Source organism: Magnolia sinica, chromosome 3, assembly GCF_029962835.1.
Source record: "Magnolia sinica isolate HGM2019 chromosome 3, MsV1, whole genome shotgun sequence".
Taxonomy (NCBI): Eukaryota; Viridiplantae; Streptophyta; class Magnoliopsida; order Magnoliales; family Magnoliaceae; genus Magnolia; species Magnolia sinica.
Window position 1 is genome coordinate 107,078,689 of NC_080575.1, and position 17,719 is coordinate 107,096,407.

The 17,719-nt window shown below is 43.1% G+C and overlaps 2 protein-coding genes across 3 annotated transcripts; one reads left to right on the plus strand and one right to left on the minus strand.

Annotated features, from left to right (window-relative positions):
* Positions 1-8,161: 8,161 nt before the first annotated feature.
* Positions 8,162-17,687, plus strand: LOC131240588 (uncharacterized). 2 transcript variants are annotated; one of them, XM_058238886.1, is made up of 4 exons: positions 8,162-8,306; positions 14,243-15,072; positions 15,994-16,166; positions 17,161-17,687. In XM_058238886.1, the coding sequence occupies exons 2-4, from the start codon at positions 14,290-14,292 to the stop codon at positions 17,285-17,287; spliced, it is 1,083 nt and encodes a 360-aa protein (XP_058094869.1). In that variant the 5' UTR covers positions 8,162-8,306; positions 14,243-14,289; the 3' UTR covers positions 17,288-17,687. The 2 variants fall into 2 exon arrangements, with proteins under 2 accessions (XP_058094869.1, XP_058094870.1); XM_058238887.1 differs by lacking the exon at positions 8,162-8,306 and having other exon boundaries at positions 14,211-15,072.
* Positions 9,767-11,988, minus strand: LOC131239050 (uncharacterized). The gene is made up of 4 exons (XM_058236612.1): positions 11,965-11,988; positions 11,317-11,472; positions 10,941-11,095; positions 9,767-10,874 (listed from the first exon to the last, which is right to left on the minus strand). Exons 1-4 carry the CDS (start codon positions 11,986-11,988, stop codon positions 9,767-9,769), a joined length of 1,443 nt encoding a protein of 480 aa, XP_058092595.1.
* Positions 17,688-17,719: the final 32 nt, after the last annotated feature.

The following is a 17,719-nucleotide window of genomic DNA, read 5'->3' on the forward strand; positions in this document are numbered from 1 at the left end:
CTGTCATTGGGTTGAGTTTTGCTTGCTGCCCATGTGGGGTGAAGGACCAGGAAGCGGATTGCTTACTGAGTAAGTCAGTATCCGTGGAGCCCACCGTCATTCATACATTGTATCACCTCCGTCCACCCATTTTATCATATAAATTTAGGGCTTTAAATCAAAGATTAAGAATATCCAAATCTCAAGTGAATCACACCACCGGAAACAGTGTGAATTGTATTCTACTGTTGAAAAGTTCTTAGGGGGCAACAGAAGTTTTAGATAAAGCTGATATTTGTGTTTTCCCTTCATCCATGTCTGTGTGATCTTATTAACATTTTGGATGAGAAATAAATATCACTGGGGCCTTAGAAAGGTTTCAACGGTGGAAATAAATAATTCCACTGTTTCCTGTGGTATGGTCTATTTGAGCTTTAGATATACTTAAATTTTGCGCTCAACCCCTAAAATGATCTTGGAAAAACGGATGGACGGCGTGGATAAAGCACATGAATTCACAGTGCGCCCAACAGAGTTTAATAAGTACGATAAGAGCGTACTACGTAACTGAGTACGCAATCCGATTTGGAAGGACCATGGACGCACTGTGTTTACTACCATAGATGCAAATGGCGTCTTTTAATATGCCACGCAAATCGTCTAGAAAATATTCTCGATATCTAGAATCATTTATGGCCCACCGAATGAATAGGGCAGCCGCTGATTTTTGGGTCAGAATGATAACACGATTAACGTTCAGATGAATGGCCAAAATCTCACAATCCAACAGGCTCGGAACAGACGGCCAAGATGAGAAAAACAGCAACTGCCCACATCTCCGTGGCACACGCAAGAACTGGACCATTAATCACGTGGAGTCTATATACATTGAAGATATCGTGTTCTGTCTGTAATTTTGATATTGCTGGAATAATATCTGCTCATAATCACTGGGGAGAAATCGTGATCGAAGAAGACGTCTCATCCGAGGCCATGATGAGATGGGCGCCTTGTTCTAGTGGGCTCGTGAGAGTTGTAATTGTTTCCACTATGTAGAAGCACCAGATTTTAATTTAAACGCTATCAATTTTACCCTTTTATGATCTTGCACGTTCATGTAATCAAAATATCTCTCTACTTCGGCTAGCCAATCGAGAAAATCTTCTATACGTAATAAACCGTTAAAACTAGGAAGTTCAGTCTTACCTCGATAGTCTCTTTCAGCACAATCTAGATGATCACCTCCATGGATTGGTCGTCGAGCAAAACCCTCATTAAAGTCCTCGTCGCTGGAACTTGAATCATCTGATGTAGCCTACGGTTTGCCACTGGTAGTGCTCTACGAAAATCGGGGTTGTGTCATATAGCAACTATGGGTGGTGGAGCCACCATGGGTGGTGGAGCACCGCCTAGGGCTCGGGGCGGAAGTAGCACATCCGCAAGACGGTCGAGAGTTGCCTGCAGCCCTTGCATAGTCAACTGACTCTCCCGGTGGAAAGCTTCCATTCTTTCCGAAAGATAACGAATCCCTGGATTACCGTCCACAGGATTTTGATTCATACCTTCGTTGTTTGTCATCGGCCCAAGGGGAATCCTCGCTTTGATACCAATTGACGCAGGGATGAATGTGATAAGGATAACTACTCTAAATCTACGGAGCTTCTCTGGACTCCTCACAGAGACTTCTCGAATCCACGAGGAAAGAAAGCAGAAAATAGAAATAAATTCTAATAAATTCAAAATTGATTAATTGATTAATAAAAACGAGTTCACAACCCTTTAAATAGGGGTACCAAGCAATGGGAAAGAAATCAGAATCAAACTACAACTCAAACTCCTAGAATCCACAACTTACTATAAATAGTAAACTTACTATTTATAGACGGTCGTGATGTCTACCAGTGTGCAAAGTTTTCGGCCAAAAATAGTAAGTGTCCTATTTGGCTTCACCAAACCGCTCTCCTAATTATTCTAAGCTCTTTTCACGTTGGGCGCAACTCCTAAAGCCCGACGGATGAAGAGTTATAATCAAACTAAAACTTACTATTTATAGTAAAAGCAAAATTAAAACGGGGAAACGACCATCGATCCAGGGGTTTTTCACAATTCCGGGCTGCGCAACCCGGCGTAACGGGGTTGGTTGGCTTCAGTCGCTCGTTCTACCCCAAAATCATATATTTTACGTCAGATAACTCATTCCGGATTGCAAGATACGCCCGATTTAAGGTTCGATGGTCTGGATCACTTCTGTCGTCGACCGGGCCTTTTCTGATCCATCTTGGCCATGCAACTGTCTGCGACCCGCTCTACATCAGGACCACACCACCGGAAACAGTGTGAATTGTATTCTACTGTTGAAAAGTTCTTAGGGGGCAACAGGAGTTTTAGATCAAGCTGATATTTGTGTTTTCCCTTCATCCATGTCTGTGTGATCTTATGAACATTTTGGATGACAAATAAATATCATTGGGGCCTTAGAAAGGTTTCAACGGTGGAAATAAATAATTCCACTGTTTCCTGTCGTATGGTCTATTTGAGCGTCAGATATACTTAAATTTTGGGCTCAACCCCTAAAATGATCTGGAAAAACGGATGGACGGTGTGGATAAAGCACATGAATTCACAGTGGGCCCAACAGAGTTTACTCAGTACGATAAGAGCGTACTACGTCAATCCGATTTCGAAGGACCATGGACGCACTGTATTTACTACCATAGATGCACATGGCGTCTTTTAATATGCCACGCAAATCGTCTAGAAAATATTCTCGATATCTGGAATCATTTATGGCCCACCGAATGAATAGGGCAGCCGCTGATTTTTGGGCCAGAACGATAACACGATTAACCTTCTGATGAATGGCCAAAATCTCACAATCCAACAGGCTCGGAACAGACGGCCAAGATGAGAAAAACAGCAACTGCCCACGTCTCCGTGGCACACGCAAGAACTGGACCATTAATCACGTGGAGACTATATACATTGAAGATATCGTGTTCTGTCCACTCATCATATGCATGGTCCAGTGTGCATCAGAAAAAATAAGAACAATGGTGGTCCATATTGGACGTTGCATGTGGCCCACGTCATTATTGGACCGCCATAATTACACGCACGTGTGGCACGTATACCACAAAGGAAGTCAATTTGGATTCCTCTTCCTTGTAGCTTCTACCTAACCTTTGAACGCACACCTGTCACGTGCTAATTTTGGAGGAATTTTCTGGTTCTGTACACAGAGGACCAGTCCAGGTTTGTTGCAAAGACACAGTCCATCCGGTTATGGATGATGAATCCAGACCGTTCATTTGGGGGTGTTCTGGGGATGGCCCACAGTGCAAGACAAACCGACTGAAGAATCTGAGTCCTAAGACAAACCAAACTATTGAATAGGGCACGTTGAAAGACAGACTGTTCTACGAGTAAAACAGTAGTATTCTAATTAGGATAATGTGCAGCTGTGGGCCATATCTAATAGTGCTGACCAGATGGATGGTCCGGATTCACCAGTAGGGATAGAAATTTCAGCCCAAGCCCAGGTTGACCCAACCCAAGTCGCACCCCTCTGCATGCCGCCATCCCATGTACAAATGCAATGCACGTGCGTGCGTGAGATCCAAGCCATCCAATGTATGGGTCCAAGCGCGTCCGACCAAAACGGGCTTGTCCACTGATAAGCTCGGCTAGAACTAGCAAAGTGTAACTGTCTTAAAATTTTAGCCATTTGGCAGACACTGTGGGGGCCACCATGATGTATGTGTTTTATCTCCGCCGTCCATCAATTTGTCAGTTCATTTTAAGATAGGAGCCCAAAAATAAGTAGATCCAAAGTTCAAGCAGACCGCACCGTAGGAAACAGTGGTTATTAGACACCCACCATTAAAAACTTCTTGGGGAGTACATAAGCCCGTGCCCTCATGAATCAAGCTGATGTCTGTATTTTGCTTCCGTTCAGGCCCCTGACCTCATGAACAGGTTGGGTTCCAAATAAACATTATGGTGGCCCCTAAGAAGGTTTCAAATGTGGTCTACTCAAGCTTTGGATCTACTTCATTTTTAAGGCTATACTTAAGAATGAGCTGCCAAAATAGATGGACAGCATATATGGATATAAAACACTTACAACACGATGGCCCCAGTAGCCCAAGCAATGCCGGATATCCATGGTGGAAGTGTCATAAGGGAATCAGCATCTATTTTTTCAAGAGGTTTGGCCAGATATATCCTAACATACTATATTAAGATGGGTGTAGATTGGGTACCGTCCCTGCCAACGCTTGCCTCCCTCTTAGCCTGGCATAAAAGTAGGGCTGTCAATTGGCTGGGTAGTCCTGACCGGCCTTCGGGCTTAGCCTGTATTAATGGTCTAGGTTTGGGGTGGTGTATGAGGCCTGATAGTCGGGCGCAGGCCTAAATCAGGAGCCCAATTGTAAATCAAGCCCGATAGGCCTTTTCTAAGTCTAATTTTCTCCATTTTCGTTCATTTTCTCCCTCTCTTTCTCACATGAGGCACACCAAAATATCATTTATCCACAAAGATATCCAAGGATTGGGATTGGGCGTTGTGTAAATTATATCCTGGGCCAACTCGGGTTGGACTACTTCAGCCCATCACAGGACCAGGCTAGATTTGGGCTTAAGTTCAAAATTGCAAGCCGAGCTTGGATAGAGCTTGGCCAGCCCTTACCTAGCCCATTGATAGCCCTACATAAAAGGATTTAATCATATGATAGGTTGCGGCTAGAAATGAGGCCCATGCATGGAAAGATTTAATCCAGCAGTAGGTTGTTCTCAAAGAGATGAAGGCCAGACATGAAAGGATTTAATGGAAGGTAGGCTACTGTCAGAGATGAGTTCCAAAGCATATTTAAATGTTATTCTCAACCATGCTCTATCTTTGATGGTAGCCTATTATCTAATCAAATCCCACCATGTCATGCCAAGGCTTAACTGATGCTGGTAGGTTCAGTACCTAATCCTTGTACCAAAAAGACACTGCAAAAGGCCAATTAAAAAGCCCTCAATTGAATTTGTTTACACTTAACCTGTTCACAATCTTGAACACATCTCTAATAGAAACGTGTGTTGCATCAAGAAAACTAAGATGCTCAAAGACATAAGCACTTTTGAAAACCTAATGCGATCATTCTCTCCATGACATGTACTAGGCAAGCACAAGAGAAGCATATGCATCATGTTTTTGGAAATGTATTTGATGTCGTGATAACACCCAAAGACAACCAAATATGATTAACCTTACATACTCGAAGATATATTAATAGAAGAAAATCATCTAAATCAGAGATGCACCCATACACGATGGTATAATAGTGTAATTTGTCATGTCTCAGAAAAGAAAGATATCAAACATCGAATCCAAAAGCTTAGAGACTACATACAAGGCCACCACCTCTCCTATAAAAGTAGCATAAAATGTATAGCTCTGAGACCTTATCAATTCAATTCAATCAAACTCTTTTCAATTAAACAGTGCCTGATAACCTTTTGTTCCGTATAGACACATATTTTAGTAAAGTTTAGTTTTAGCCTATCCACTTCTGTTCAGCATCATATTGCAGCAAGTCTGAATAAATTAGCTTAGCATAATCTAATTTTCATTTATGTCAAATGAATCAATACAGCAAGTCAATTTAGTTTAAATAAATATCTACAACTCCATCGATTGGATGTCCTCTAAATTCTTAAGTCATTACTTAGGGATTCTCTGATGATCATCCATTCTACAGCCATCTCATCTAACAGAACTATCATCCGTAACTTATTTTTGCTTTATTTACTTTTATATGTCAATTATACTAAATCTTCATTTATATTAATAAAATTAGCATTTAACTTTTAAACTTCAGTTCTACTCTTCTTATATTATTTTTTTTCATAAATTAATACAATATATCATACCACTGCCGTGATAAAATTTCTTGTCTTTAAGGCAAAAAGAAGCCATTCAAGGGAATGACTCTCCCCTTTGTAAAACACTTGATCATCTTGTTAATTGATGGCTGAGTAATCATAGTAGTTAAGTCAATTTTCATAAATTTGGCACCCGGGGTTACAAGGTGTATAATTCAATTCTAGTTGGTTATGATTCTGGCACGCCTGGCATATAGATACTCACGCATACATAAATAAAATTGGATCATTCATTACACATGTGACCGTATATGTGTCTAAATTAAATAGCAATAGATTTATTTTCCTTTGGGTACTTTGGCTTTTTCACTTTTAACATGAATGATCATGGTAGCATTTTGTATCCCAATGGATGGAATCATTCAATCTAAAAGAAATCATTCCTTCCTTAAAACAGTTTTATCATTTAAAAAGGCCCAAGTCCAACTAATAACATTCCCAAGTATCTTAATTTGGTAAAGAGGTATTCAAGCATGTGGAATCAGCAGAACGCTTAACATTATAACTGAACTCACATGCATGATTAAGACACCACTTAAAACAATAACTCAGTCGACCAAAATCCTACTCCAACTTTGATACCTAAAACCGAATATAAACCCAACTTACAAAGAGTTATATAGGTAAGAAAACTTACCAGTCAATTTATTTTAGCCCTACATGTACTTTGTAAACTGTGGCCCACCGTATTAAGGGTTCTGATCTTATTCTTAGGAGAGAGCATCTATATAGTAAATGCATTAGATCTTATATCAATGTGTGGTGCTGGAAGCTGGAATATGTGTGGCGTGTACACAAACAGCGCACAGGTCACAGCCGAGATTGACAGGCTCTCGATTCGTCTCCCCGATGCACTGTCGATAGGAAGAGTTTCTAGAGGGCGTCCTTCAGTCAGGTAGGACTTGTGCACGTCAACCGTCTCCATCAGCTCACGTGCCTGTATTCCAATTAAGAGTCGTTGTGGTAGCCCGTCCTTGCCGTGTCCAAAATGTCGCCATCTTCAATTTAGGTGGACCAGGGTGCTCCCCGTTCTCATCTTTGACACCTTGTCGGGTCCAAAACCCGACGCCGGATCGCCAAGGAAGCTAAAGCGAATTCCAGCACTGCACTTTCGTGGCATTCGTGTTCCACGCTGGCCAAGTGACACGTGTGGAAGACGCAACCCACTCATCAGATATGACCACACGTGTAGAGAGATGATTCGTCTCAAAAATCATAAACTTTGACGGTCGTGTTAGATATGAACTGCGGAATTGTTGGATGGGCTATTCATCTATGCATCAATAAACGAAGATAGATATTTTCGATACCTTGAGGTTACCAACGGAAATCCTCTTCTTCCGCACTTCGAACTTCACACTTCGTCTTGGTAAAGGGACCAAGATATTTATTTACATGAAAGGGGGTTAGTAGCTTACCCAGTGTATTTCTCTCCAGGTCCCCACACAATAGTTTTTCACCTGCAACTTAATAATCGTGTATAAGAATCATGGTTTAAAGGTCCCACCCACAACCTATTTACAATTATCAAATTTATAGTGTAAATAATCAAATTTATAGTGGGGTCCACTGAATCACTAAATTTGAATAATCCAACAATCAGATCTAAATCAATGATCTGATAAGAGTCTTACACGTGGATCCAAGCATGAAGAACGGATAGGATCTTGTACACGCATGCAATCTGCTGAGGCAAATGAATACTCATGGCTTCCACCGCGTCCTTCCCAAGAGATTTTTTTTGTCCCGAGAAAGACGTATGAGGCAGCTGGTTCTAATGTGCGCCACAGCCTATGGTCAACCAAGGTCCCGTGTTCGGCGTTCCAGCTGAGAAGCCCTCAAGACCGTGGAAAGATACCCAAGTCAGTCCAAGCCCCACCCTAGTTCGAAACGGGGTTATTTGATACTTCGGCAGCGTATGACGCTTGATACGCTGGCATTTAGTAATTGTACACGTGGCATATATTAACTCAAACTAAACCGATTAAATTGTGGAATCTGCTGCTGATAACTCACACTTCGAAAATCAGAATGATTTAATAATCCTAACATCCCTTGTGCGTCGAAATTGGATATTTTTTATTCTTAACCGTCCAATAACTATCGAATAATCCAGTGATCAGATAACAATAAAATCTTAATATTTGATCAATGATACATCTAAACTGAGACCCAGAACTTGTACAGTTGAATTTGAATTACTGTATGTCAGAAATTTATAAGCGCCTGTGTATCATCTATGGTGTCCTGCAAGAGTATCACAGTTTCGAATATTCCTTCGCCATCACGTTCCTTTCTCGCCAGCTTTCGAAGCCTGTCCATATAAGAAGGGCCCTCCTCCGTCTCTGACCTTCTTAGGCTCTTTTGCAAGCGCTTTCTCTCTCCTCCCTGTTAAGGTACGCTTTAACCCCCTTTTCTCTCTCTCTTATCGTTCTACTCCCATGGAATGGGATTTTCATGGCGAGCATTTTGTGATCAGAGCTGTTATTCTGGTGGGACATCCAGTCGATAGCCTATATCTCAAAAATCAACGGATATGGACTGTGGTAGCCATCCAACGAGTGATCTGAAAAAGGTGCTGTTAGATCGTCAGAATTTCCCGTCACTGCCATTTTTGGACCAGTGGCCTATTCAGATGGTGGCCCACCATATTAACAGTCCTGATTTGCCTCGCGCACCTTGAGAAAGGGAATTCGTACAAGTTGTATGCAGCGCAAGATGCATACTAGCATTCGTCTTTCTTTATATCTCACTTTGGCCATTTTGCTGTTGAATCACGAAAAGAGAGCTTTCCTAATGCTGATGTCACACGCGTCTGCAATAAAGCTCATGTAAACATGTGCGAGATCCAACTCATCTATCTGTTTGGTCTGACCTTCTGCATGCTTTCCCAAAAATGAATCTGGGCCACTTAGCATGTGAGGCCCAAAGCTGGAAACAAGTGGATGGTGTAAAAAAAAACTTCAGAGAAGTTTTTTTATTGTCATACATTTGTTTTGAAAACGGTGGTCCACCTAACCCGTGGATCTAACTGATTCTTGGGCTAGGACATCAATATAACGGTTTCTTTTGATACATGGATTGGATCTAAAAGGCCTCTGAAGGCCCCCTTGATGATTATGCTTTCAAATATGATTCTGGGCCAGAGAGCTCGGATGATAGACATAGACGAGAGGCCTCTGAAGGCCCCCTTGATATAGTACCCCTCTACCCTCTTTCCAGGAGGGGTAACGAGGCTGGGGCTCGGACGCGCTGCAAGGATGGAGAAAAGGCCTCCCAAGCCCCCTGAGATTCAACGGGGGGGTATACGGAGATGCCCGCGAGTGAGCGAGCCGCGGAGACCATCCCAGGAGGCTCTGTGCTGGTCGAGTCTCAGATGGAATGGATTCGATCAGAATTCAAGATCCCGGACTCCGTCCGGATACGAGCGCCAGATCCCCTTGACACCGTTGGAGCTCCTGCTGAAGGGAAAGTAGGGATCTTCCTCTGCGCCCTATAATATGGACTCCACCTTCCGATGCATCCCTTCATTCGAGCCCTAACGGCTTACTTGGGACTGGCCCCAGGCCAGTTCACTCCCAATGCTTGGAGGATTTTAATATCTTCATACATCATCTGGCGCCAAGTCAAGAACCCGGAACTGACACCAGAAGAGCTGATAAGTTTATACTTTATCAAGTACGATAGTCAGGAGTCGTGGTACTATTTCGCGACCCGGGGCGCAAGGGCTAGAGGCTAGTCCTGCAACTTCCATCCTTTAACAAGAATTGGAAGAACAAGTGATTTTAGGCTTCGGGCGAGTGAAAAGCACCGGCGACGGAGCTAAGGAACCTAAGGACTCGGGTTCCGACCCGATTTACTCTTCCAAGTCGAATTCCGAACAATCTTTTTGCAACATTCCTTTGCTTGTTATACTATGACCAGCGTTTATCTTCATTGCTATCATATAACATTTTCGAGCCTCGTGTTGATCGCCTCGAAGGTAGCCTATTCCGCCCTCGGCGAAAAACTTCATCATTAGATGATATGTAGACACGACCACCCTCATTACATTGAGGGAAGGTCTGCCCAGGATAACGTTGTGCACTGATGGTACATTAACGATGAGAAAGTCCACCAGGAGAGTGACTTGATGCCGTCCTTCTCCCTCGGTCACAGGGAGGGAGATGGCTCCTTCGGAGATCACCCTTTCTCCAGCAAAGCCATGTAGAAGGGTCTTCACAGGTCTGAGGTGTGACCTTAGAATCGTCATTCTTTTGAAAGCTTCTGAGTATATTACATCAGTCGAGCTCCCAGTGTCGACCAGGATGCGGTACACCTTGTGGTTGGATATGGTCATAGTCACCACTAAGGCATTGTCATAAGGCATTGTCATGGGATGTTGAATTCCGCGCACATCGTCTTCCGTGAAGGTCAGGTTGCAAGGGCTTACTCGGAGTTCTTTCCTCAACCTCTCAATCATGTGGACGTAGTGCTCCGGGTCAAACTTCTGGGAGTAGGATTTATGAGCCCTGTTCGAGTCTCCTCCACCGGACGAACCACCAAAGATGGTATGAATTTCGACCGGTTCTTTTGCAACTTTGCTCGGCTGCTCTTCTCTCCGAGTTGTTCTCTCCTCCTTGGTGTATTGGCACAGATGACCCTTACGGATGAGGGTCTCGATCTCGTCTTTGAGATCCACGCAGTCACTTGTATTGTGGTCGTGGTCACAGTGGAACCGGTAATACTTGCGCTTGTTTCGGTGCTCTGCATCGGCCTTCATGCAAACGGGCCAATTCAAGAGCTTGTCCCTTGATGTCCAACAATATCTGCTCTGTAGATGTATTGAGGGGGGTGTGCCCTTAGGCTTCCTGCTCGGCCGACGATCACGAGGGACTTGGTTGTTCGATTTATTGCTGGATAGTTGGGGTTCTTCATTCCTCAACCTCTTCCCTTTGGTTGGCGACTCTGCCACTTGAACATTTCTACGAGAGTTGGAGAACTCTTCGGCGTTAGTGTATTTTTAAGCTCTAGTGACGAGTTCGACCAACGTCTTCGGCGGATTCTTCCCAATGGAGAAGGTAAACTTCCTCTCTTTCAGACCACTGAACATAGCAGAGAGCGTCATTTTGTCATCGTAGTCCTCCACCTGCAATGCCTCCTCGTTGAAGCAGGCAATGAAGTCTTTCAACGACTCTTTAGGCCCCTACTTAATGGTGAACAGATGAGTAGTTGGCTTCTGACTCTTCTTCCACTTATGAACTGGGTAAGGAACAATCTGCTGAGCTCTGCGAAGGAACTAACTAAATTGGATTTGAGTTGCTTGTACCAACTCTGAGCGGATCCGGTAAGGGTGATTATGAATCCCCTACACATCATCGCGTCCGTGGCCGTCTGGATTTACATCAATGAGCGATGGGCCTCTACGTGTTCGGACGGGTCTCCAGACCCGGAGTACTGGATGACGGGGGGTATCCGGAACCTCTTCGGCATCACCTCGCTCATGATTGCAGATGTGAAGGGAGGTTCGTTCTTTTCCATCATTACTTGAACGGCGGCAGGAACGAACGAAGGCTGCTGATTCTGTTGTAATATCAGAACCCGATTATTAAGTTCTGTGAACCACGCTTCCCACGGACCCCCCCCCCCCCCCCCTCCCTTTCTCCTCTCCAGCTCGTGATGGAGATCCGTCAGTGTCAGGGCCGAAGTGACTAAAGCATTCATCAGAGCCCGAGTCGTCGTGTTCCGAGCCGGAACTTGGTTTTGGGTCGGATGGGGGTTCTAGACTGAAGTTGGAACCTGTGCGAATTGATGTTGTGATCCTTCGGGTCTTGCACTCCGCGGTGCGGACTCAACTTCCACCACCAGTCCGATTGTTTCCCGGTCAGGATGCGGCTGTTGCTCCTGTCATTGCTTCATCTGATTGATTTCATCGTGTAAGGCTTGGATCTCGCTTTGCATGGCTCGATACTTACTCCTCCGATTACTAGAACGTTAGGATGATCTTGGAGCCGACTCGGCGTGAAGCAACGAGGAAGACCGAGTCTGATCGTTCTGCTCCGGCTCTACAGTTACGGATTTCTTCTTTCCTCTTGCCATTGTGTCGGAGAATAGGAAACTGACTTTTTGTATCAATTTTCCACAAACGGCGCCAAAAATGTTGCAGACAAAATCTAGAGTACTCTCTGCTCGGATATCCAAACTTCAAGCCGCTTCAGAGACTGACACTACACAACAATGATGAGCAAAGGAGACCCTGGCTTAAACAGGGGACCCTTCGATGCCTAAGTCAAGTCAAGGGAATCTGGGTCTAAGTTAAGTTGTAGAGGGAGAGTGCGAGATATTGTGTACATGTTTCCTCCCCGCAAGATGCTATTTATACCCCCTCGCCTAAGATGGGCATATCCGCATAACTCGGCGCATCTTAAGGCATTTGCTACATCATGCGGGTGATTCGGCTACTCAGTCATTGTGTGGTCATGCAGACGTGGGCGGTTGAGTAACCGTCGCCAATGGTGTGGTAGTGGGACACCTCATGGTCTTCCTCATTAATGGATTCCGATCCAAATCCCGAACCGACCACCTCAACCTCGAATCACTCCGAGCCGACTGCCTCGGCCTCGGATCATTCCACCTAGGGCCTCAGAGTGAAGGCGTAACTGATGTCGAATTGGAAGTCCTTCCCTCTACTATTCTCATAACTCCGAGCTTAATCTTGCGCCTCGAGTCGGTTCTAAAAAGCCTCGGATCTTGGGGTTGAAATGTCTCTAATCTTCCCGTAACAGTGTTATGGTCATGAAAAGCATGTTAGACAGTTATTTGATCGAGTAGTCAAGGGACCGGCCCATCTTCGACCGAGGCTAAGGCGAACTAGACCACATCCAACCAGGACGTACCGCGTCTGCGCCGCTGTGTCACGTTGGGTAGTATCTAATCGGGTCATACCTCTCCAACTTAGATCCAAATCAAATCACACCGCATTACGTCACTGCTGATGTCACCGGCGGAAGTGGGGAAGCGGATTGCCCATGACCCAGAGATACACTTGTGCCCGGGGCTGTATATGGCCCACAGAGATGTCCATGAAATGTCCACTCCGTCCATCTCTTTTGAAAGACTATAATAAGATACGGTTCTAAAAATCAGGAAGATACAAAACTAAGGTGAGCCACACCAGCGAAACAATGGGAACAAAAATGTCCTCCGTTGAAATCTTTGGGGAGCTGATTATGATGCTTTTATGCCATCCAAACCGTTCATAGGGTCATTGCCACTCAGATAAACTTTAGAAACAAATATCTATCATCCTGATATAAAAACTTTGGTCACCCACCAGGCATTCAATCCCCACTGTTTCGTGTAGTATGGCCCACATGAGTTTTGGATCTGCTTGATTTTTAGAATTATGCTTTGTTGTGATTTTTCAAAACAAATGGACGGAGTGGATTTATCACGGACATCTCTGTGGGCCCAACACAACCCCGGGCACAAGAATATCTCCATATCGAGGGGCATTTCTCGTGGATAAGTGAATGAATGAACCATATCCAACATTCAACTAACGTACATGGCCAGCAATTTAGACCGTCCGTATGGTATGATCCGAAAACTGCAGCAAAAGATCGGGCTCGATCTTGACCGTCCAGTTAGCGGCGCATGATTTACAGCAACACTGGAGCAACCCACCGACAGTCGTACACTGACGGAGATGTCTTTTTATAAAGAAATCACGTGCATCCTACTGGTATATCGCTATTTTATTGTTAGGTATGTATAGAGCGGTGGACCCGTGATTTCCACGAGAATCTATTTGCAGCCGCCATTATAATGTAGGTGTCAGATATCAGAAAAAATTACTAGGATCTTTCAAGTTGTCGAAGACCGTCCATTATCTTGGTAGCTGATGAACCGCTCTGATCATTAACAACCCGATATTTTGGCCAAACGGTCCTACGAACCTTATGATACACGGATTGGATGTCCTACACGTATCCCGAGTATGGCACTTTTGGCTGCATGCTGAGGTGCATATGGAAGTAGGAAACTCACATTATCAAACTAATCTAAGAATCACTCCCTTCAATAGAAGTGCAATTGGGATGAGTTTGGTTGGGTGGATGCCCCTCCCAACCGTTTCCTATCATATGGCCCACCTGAGCTTCCAATAGGGATGATTTTTTACCATATAGCATAATATTGAATTTCCCACCTGATGGACGGAACGGATTTCATGTAATAATCACGGTGGGCCCCACAAAGGTCGACACTACTGAATCATTCTCCACTGTTATCTATGGTTTTTTTATACCCTTTATATCTCCTAACTCATATATCTTTCATTGTTCTAAAGCAGTTTCTCTTCTACAAAGAAAACCGAAATCCAATCACAGCTTAGAAAGGATGTTGCTGAGAAGCTCTTCAACTCCCGTTCTTGGATCCCTTCTCTCCTCTTTCTCAGACAGTCCTAACAACTCCTTTGATTCCAACAAAACCCCATCTGACCACCTCAAGAAGATCTCCTTCTCCCACTCCACCCATTCCAACTTCCATTCCTTCATATGCAATTCCTCTCCCATCTCTCACTCCTTCGCTAGCACTCCTGACTTCATTCCAGAATCCGGCGTCAGCACCAAAGGCTTCCGAAGGGCCCACTCAGACGGCAACCTGGCAGGTCTTTCTGCCAACGACGACGATTTCCATAATTCAGTCCCATCCAAGTTGCCCCGGCGACCCAGTCCCGTATTGCAGACGATTCCATCGTTTACGGTGTATGATTCAAGAGGCAATGAATACGACGAAGAAGAGGAAGAAGAAGAAGAGGAAGTCGGTGGGCTTGAAGGTTTGCCGAGGTCTGTTACTATCGGAGAGAATATAATGTCAATCGGAGGAGATTTCAACTTTGCCAATGAAAAAGGCATGGGATTGGTTGGGCTAGAGGAAGAGAATGAAGAGGGTGTGTTTGATACTGGGGCGGAAGCTCCTCCTCTGTTTCTTGCCAGAGGGCTTGGAATTGATGCAGGTAATCCGTCTGATTTCATGACTGGCTGCAGGAGTGGTTTTCAGTTTGCTGATTCCAGCAGAGGGGGAGATGGTTCAGACGTTGAGAATCATTATAAGAGGATGGTTGAAGAAGATCCCTGCAATCCTCTGTTTCTGAGGAACTATGCACAGTTTCTGTATCAGGTGAGATCCGTCCTTCTGATTTTCTTCTTGCATTTTCTTCAACAGCTTAGATAGGTCTTTTCTTCTTCTTTTTTACCCTTCTCTCTCTCTCTTTAATGGGAATTCTGATTTCTTGTCATTATTTTTATTTCTTATACGAATAATCATCAATCAAAATGTAAGATTGTAAGCAAAACTGCCCACTCTGGTGGGCCATGTCCAAAATCTGCACCACTTAAATGATCCCAACCGTTCGATGAATGGCCCAAGTCTTTGCATCCATAAAAGCAGGCTATGACTTATCGATGGAATGATCGGACTGGTAGGGATGCATTTTCATTGGATGCCAATGATGGGGCCTTTCTTCTTATTTTAATTGCATTTCTGTTATGTATTTGGTTTTTCATTTTCTTAATTCTCATGATTATATTAAGCTAATTAACAATTTTCTTATTCATTTTTTTAATTACAGCTTACGTTTCTTTCAAATCCAACTTCAAATTAATGTAATTGCAATTTGTAACTATGACCCTTGATGTGAATGCTGAAAAATTAGGCGTCTACCAAACAGGCCGTACATCTAATTTTATTTAGCCATAATTATGTATTAGAGATGATGATTGTTGGTACATGAATAGTTTTAATCCTTAATAAAATGAAATATGATCTTTGACACATAATTACAATTAACTAAAATGAGATGAACTCATTTTTTGAATGTCTACCAAACAGGCCCTAAGTATTTTAAAGATGATCGCGGACCTAATATTTGTTAAAAGCTAGTAAGTTTTCACTAAATCAAGTACTGCAAAATGCAAATATAGAAAAGAGTTAGGCAATTTCCTCTCTAGTTTATTCAATCTGAAGAATTCTTCTTTCTTTCTTTTTTTGGGTAAATAAAGAATTCTTTACTAAGATAATTTTGTATTATCATGGCAACAGTCCAAGGGAGATTTCGCGAGAGCAGAGGAATACTATTCAAGGGCCGTACTTGCAGGACCAGGCGACGGTGAGCTCTTGTCGCAGTATGCGAAATTAATTTGGGAGCGCCATCATGATCAAGAAAGAGCATCGAGCTACTTTGAACAGGCAGTTCAATCTGCTCCTGAAGATAGGTATGTATTTCTCAGACTAGCCATGAAATCTTCTACAAATATAGAAGATGACTCGTCACCTACAACAGGTTGTAAGATAACCTACAACCATTATTACAAACCCTTTTGTCCTTGAAAATACATGTATTTAAAACCATGTTTTTGCAAGGGCAAAATTGGAAATGAAAATTCTGAAGGCAAGAGACTATGGCTTGTAGGTGATCATTCCCCAGACATAAAGAGGAATCGTCCTATATGTAAAGCATCCACAAGAAGTCAAATGTATGGACCATCTCTATAATTGAATTGGTAGACTTACCCTGCTAATCAAGATCGACTATGAAGTCCACCAATTGGGTCTTTTTTTAACTGTCCAAACAATTGCCTGCCTTTGGAAGGCTCTGTTTGTGCAATTATTAGGCCATGGCCTATCCAAGAGGTGACGCTACAGCTAGACTGTCTGATCAATATGCTTCGACCAGCATTAAGTGTTGGGCCATTTGTTGAATATAAGAGTACATCAAACCTATATGAAGTCTTACCATTAGCATACTGTATCAAACTAAACTAACCTGAACAGATGAAAATAGGCTTGACCCGACTCGACTAAATATTTAATAATTATAAACTAAAATCTTTGTGATAACTAATAGGTATTTAAAATAGGTATAATACCAATAAGACATAAAATACAAAATTAATCAACAGCTCATCAAATAGTGCATTGATTCAATTGCCATACCATAACCAAGAGGCCAAAGTTCGATTCCCTTGTCCTCACCTATGCATTTTGTATGCCAAAATGGGTGACTCGGTTGAGCCCATGTCAAGTAGACCGAGTAGTCGAGTCAACCTGACAAGTCTTGCAGGAACTCAGCAAGATTTCGAGCAATCAGTGAGTTTTAGAACTCTGGTTCCGACAAGCGAGCACAACCATTCATGGTATTGAAAATGCACCGACACATTGAAACCTGGATATCTGACAAGTTTGCAAATTTTCTCTTCTCGTGTGCAGCCATGTTCTTGCAGCATATGCTAGTTTTCTTTGGGAAACAGAGGATGAAGAAGAAGAAAACAGCAGATCAAGTAATTACCAAGGAATACCAGTTTTCCATGGTGCTGTGGCTTCTGCAAGTGCTTGATCATTGCTTCTATGGTGTCTTCCAACATTAGTTTTAAGCGAGAACTTTTAACATGTGTGTTAGGAAGGGATATCATACGCAGACCATGTAATCTCTTTATTGCATTGGATAGAATTTTCTGAATAAATTTAAGGATCCTAAGTGGACATCCTCCACAAGACATTTATGAATCATGGTAGATATATTCATTGTAAAGATTTGGTGGAGACAGAGAATGCAGAAGCATGTTCTATGGTTGATCAGGTATTTTTGGTGTCTTCTGTTATTCACTGGTAAATCTCTCCTTCCAGGAAGGAGATTTAAGGCGAAGATACAATCATACAAACGTGGTCTTGTTTAAGATTTGCAATTCAATTGACGGATGTGGTATAAACATGTTCAGAAGCTTGCAATCTGAGGATATCAAGGAATGTGAAATGTGTTTAGTATCAA